Below are 5,000 nucleotides of genomic sequence, written 5' to 3'. Positions count from 1 at the left end.
TCTGCAACGCCCTCTGGTGACCGGCATGCAAGACACCTACACTACCTTGGAATTCGTCAACCTCAACTGCTCTTCCATGAACACAGAATACTACCCCGACTTCTCATGGGACATTAACGGAAGCCCTGCGGATCCGGTAAGTTTTTTTTTTTTTTTTTTTTTGCGACAGACACTGTAGGGGAAGGAGAGTAAGGGACAAAGGGGAGGAAGGAAGGAGGGGAGGAAGGAAGGAGGGCGAAGGACGGGATGTCTATGCACCGGCCGGGAAAGGATCGTGACGAGAAGCGTTAAAGGGCCGGGGAGTTTTTATTTTTATTTTAGAGAGAGTGTGTTAATGTGTTTGGCTATCGGGTGGGGTGTGGTTGTCGGATATGCTCTTGATAAGCGTGATGTAAGGTATATCTTTACTTTTCTTGTTCATACACACACACATACGCTCTCTCTCTCTCTCTCTCTCTCTCTCTCTATATATATATATATATATATATATATACATATATATAAATGTATATATATATATGTATATATATATACATATATATATATATACACATACATCTATGTATATACATTTTTTTTCAACAGCCATTTATTCCACTGCAGGACATAGGCCTCTTTCACTTCACTATTGAGAGGTTGCATGGCAGTGTCACCCATACCTGATTGGATGCCCTTCTTAATCACCCGCAGTATGGCGCGCTAACACTTGTGCCACGGCGGCGACTTCCCCCTACGACACCTGCGTTTTGGCTTCTCAAGGCGATATGTCGTTTTTTCTCGGGCTCGAGCCAACAGTCAGAGCGCAGGCATTTTTACGACCGCCGCGGCAGGGAATTGAACTCGGGACCATGAGGGTCGGAGTCCAGTGCTCTAACCACTGGATCGTCGCGGCAGTCGTATATACATATATGTATATATATAAACAAAGCTATTCACATACAGCCTCAAGCCACCATACTACACACAAACACACACATACACACAAAGACAAACACACAAATGCACAAACCTACACAGGAACAACCAAACAGCCAACCAGACACACACAATGCAAAGACACAAACGCACAGTACACAATGCCAAACATATATGCGAATTCTGCAGACAGTTTGTTACCTGGTCTGAACACCGAAAAAACCTTTGTTACATCAAAAATAAAACGAACCAAAAGTGCTGTGTGTTCCTGGCCCTGAACATGGAAGACAGGCGTTCACTCTTGCAAGGACAGGTAGTACATGATGCCATAAAATATAGTGTTGCATATTTTAAGAATGCACGAACATATGCGGAGTTGTACGCGTAGGTACATACATGCATAAATACATATAAGTGAGTGTGTGTGTGTGTGTGTGTGTGTGTGTGTGTGTGTGTGTGTGTGTGTGTGTGTGTGTGTGTGTGTGTGTGTGTGTGTCTGTCTGTCTGTCTCTGTTTCTTTAGGTAGATATACATATAGTGCATATATGTACAGAATGTATAGATAGATAGATAGATAGATAGGCGCACACACACACACATCGCATCGCATCCATATCCTAACAACCACTAATATAATTTGTTCAATTATCTCCCACCCCCAAAAAAAGGAGTGGGGGGGGGGGGGGGCGAGCGAGAGAGAGAGAGAAAGACGACCTATCACCCCAACACCCTCACAATAAAAAAAATAAAAATAAAACGAAAACGCAAAGTAAAGAGAAGAAAAAAGCTTCACCCAAGACCCAAACAATAACAGTTTCATGAAGGGGGGTAATTTGCTGCTGGCGTCGCTGGTTAATGGAGCCATTTACTTAATGCTAGAAAAAAAAAGGTTACTTAAAAAATAGGGGTTGGATGGGGGTGGGGGGAGGGTAGGGGTGGAAATGCGCAAATCTAACGCTTCTTCCATTTCTATTGCTATTTACACGGGGGGAGGGGGGAGGGGAGTGGGGTGGGGGGAGGAATGGGAAGGTTGGAAGGGGGAGTGGAAGAGGGAGTGGAGAGGGCGAAAGGGATATTGAAAGAGTTGGAGAGGATGTGGAAAAGGGTGGAAGGTGGGTGTGGAAAAGGGTGGAAGGGCGGAAGGCTGAGTAGAAAAGGCGGAAGGGGAAGTGAAAGAGGTAGAAAGGAAGTGGAAAAAGCGAAAGGGGGAGTGGAAAGGGAGGAAGAGGAGGAGAGTGGAGAAGAGTGGAGGGATGAACGAGGCAAAAGGATATAAAGCGAATGAAATGGAAAGGGGGTGGAGGGGGTGGAGGGGGTGGAGGAGGGGAGATAAGGAGGTGGAGAGGCGGGGGGGTTGGGGGGAATTGATAGCGACTGGATGAGAATTGATAGTTTACTGTCCGTGGATATAGAGCATGCTCTTCTTTCTCTCTTTTGACAGGATCACAATGAATAGTTGTTACAATGGATGAAATGCGAGACTTTAAATTGCTATGACACTATCATCGTCCAAAATGTACAAATACATACAATTATTTTATCACATATTTATATAGAAGCATATAATAACTCAAATGACATAAACTGATGATAATATCGATGACAACAATAAGAACAAAAATAACAACAATGACAATAATAACAATGACAAAATAAATTAACCATAATTATAATATCAGAAATGTCAATAATCATCATAAGTAATAATACTAATGCTAATGATAATTAAAATAGTAATGCCAGCAATAAAACACTAAATAAACAAACGATAAAACTGAGAGACATTATTATTTTCATTGACATTTTCTCTTTTCTTTTCCTAGAGAAATTGATAAGAAAATAACTATGATAATAAGTCCACGTATCAAAATAATCACGGAATTAATAATTATGACAAATACTAAAAACTAAATTAAAGCATTGTCTAAATTTCTGATCACAGCAATGATATTATCTAAGCTAATTATCAGACGCGATGATAATGATGGTTATATTATCGACATTGTAAATGAGATTGAGAATATGGGTTTATATTCTGTTTATATTGCCAAAATTACTGATGATAATTATAATAATAATACTGCTGCGGCTGAAATTAATCATAACGATGATAATGATCTGTTCATCATCATTATTATTATTATCACTACCCCATTACCATTACTAAAAAAATCTACCCCCTCCCCACCAAAAAAAAAAAAAAAAAAAGAAAAAAAAAAAAAAAAACATTCGCAAAGAACATCACAGGTACTTGTAGCACACGCCCCCCCAACCCCCCAACCCCCCAACCCCCCAACCCTCCAACCCCCAACTCCCAACCCCCAACCCCACCACCTCCCTCAAGCTCCCAAAACGCATACCATCAATTATGGTATTGGTACTCCATTTTTCGACATCAAACGTACCAGGAGAGCCAATATGCCTGCACGGTCGAGGCCGGCTTCATGCGACCTGTGGCCAAAGCTCTACAAATGGCGTGACAAGGGAATGCGTTAGCTGGGAATCTGACAGCCATCTGCGTACAGGCTCGATGGCTGTTTGCGCGAGGGGGTACGCGTGGCCACTCGACGAAGCTACGTATGGATGAAAAAAAACAAACAAACGTATAGAGGTATCTTTGTATACGTTTAGATAGCTGTGTATTCCCGATTTATGTTTCCTAAATATGGTATATAAGGAAGAGTCGAAGGACGTATATAGATACAAATATTGGGCAGATGGAATTATAGATAGATAGAAAAGTAGACTGACTGACTGACTGACTGACTGACTGACTGACTGACTGACTGACTGACTGACTGACTGACTGACTGACTGACTGACTGACTGACTAAATGACTGACTGACTGACTGACTGACTAACTGACTTACTGACTGACTAACTGACTGTGTGACTAAATGACTGACTGACTGACTGACTAAATGACTGACTAAATGACTTACTGACAGAAAGACAGACAGACAGACAGACAGACAGACAGACAGACAGACAGACAAGCACAGTCAGATAGACAGGCACACAAACTCACTCACTCTCTCTCTCTCTCTCTCTCTCTCTCTCTCTCTCTCTCTCTCTCTCTCTCTCTCTCTCTCTCTCTCTCTCCCTCCCAAACATACACAATGGACACCGACGATGTTTGAGTTTTTGTTGCCTCTTTTTACCACCGTAGTTTTACCATCCTCAGCAGCAAGAGCACGGCGTCACAACTCTTCCTCTCGGCAACGACTCTTGGCTAATGGAATGCAGAAAACAAGAGAAAGAATAAAGGGAAGCGAAAGTCGTTAATGACCTCCCCTTTACCCCCCCCCCCTCCCCTCCCCCCCTTTGGCGATGATGTTTCATTGGAAGGTCGTTGTCTAGTTCTTCATTAGGCAAGAAGAGACAAAACGGGATTTTCTGTGTCATTTTTGTAATTCCTTCCCGATCTGATGACTATTATTATTATCATTGGTACTTTTATTATCATTATTTTATGGTCGCATTCCAGTTACTGTTATCATTGTTATTACTATCATTATTGATATTAGCAATGTTCAATTAAGATCGTTAAGATTATCGGTATTATTATCATGGCCTCTATTGCAACATTATCATCATCATTACTATCAGTACAGTTGAAATTCTTATTATTATCAAGCCCATCAGCCCATCATTATCATTAACGTTATGCTAATGACCATTATCATTACAGTTTCTAAATTCTTTCATGCGTCGTCATTAGTGTTCAAATTACAAACAATGAATACAATGTTATCAATACTATTAATAATTCGACAAGACCAAATTATCACTACCACTACCATCCTTGCCATAAGGACATCACTCACATAACAACAACATGAACATTAAAGATAAAGATGACAATAATTATGATTAATCCTCATATTCTGTATAATTTTTAGATAGTTCCCATCACTATCATTATCACTGAAACTATCACCAATCACAAGTAAAATACAACACACCAGTATCAACAATGACAGTAATAATCCGCCAACAACAACAACAACAACAACAGATATTACAAACAACGAACTTTTTGGAAAGGCATGTAAATACACGTAATGAACGAAGCATGAATGCA

At 40.7% G+C, this 5,000-nt stretch overlaps 1 protein-coding gene across 1 annotated transcript in view; it reads left to right on the top strand.

Moving 5' to 3' along the window:
• LOC125034775 overlaps nucleotides 1-5,000 on the top strand; it is a 201,249-nt gene that overhangs the window by 187,721 nt on the left and 8,528 nt on the right. The window contains exon 4 of the mRNA XM_047626723.1: nucleotides 1-136. This exon is cut by the window's left edge and continues 7 nt beyond it. Within this exon, the coding sequence (XP_047482679.1) occupies nucleotides 1-136 (136 nt within the window). The remainder of the gene's footprint in view (nucleotides 137-5,000) is intronic.

This window comes from Penaeus chinensis, chromosome 18, assembly GCF_019202785.1.
Source record: "Penaeus chinensis breed Huanghai No. 1 chromosome 18, ASM1920278v2, whole genome shotgun sequence".
In the NCBI taxonomy this organism is placed as follows: domain Eukaryota; kingdom Metazoa; phylum Arthropoda; class Malacostraca; order Decapoda; family Penaeidae; genus Penaeus; species Penaeus chinensis.
The sequence above is the reverse complement of the archived record's forward strand: the minus strand, read 5'-3'. Positions and strand labels throughout refer to the sequence as shown.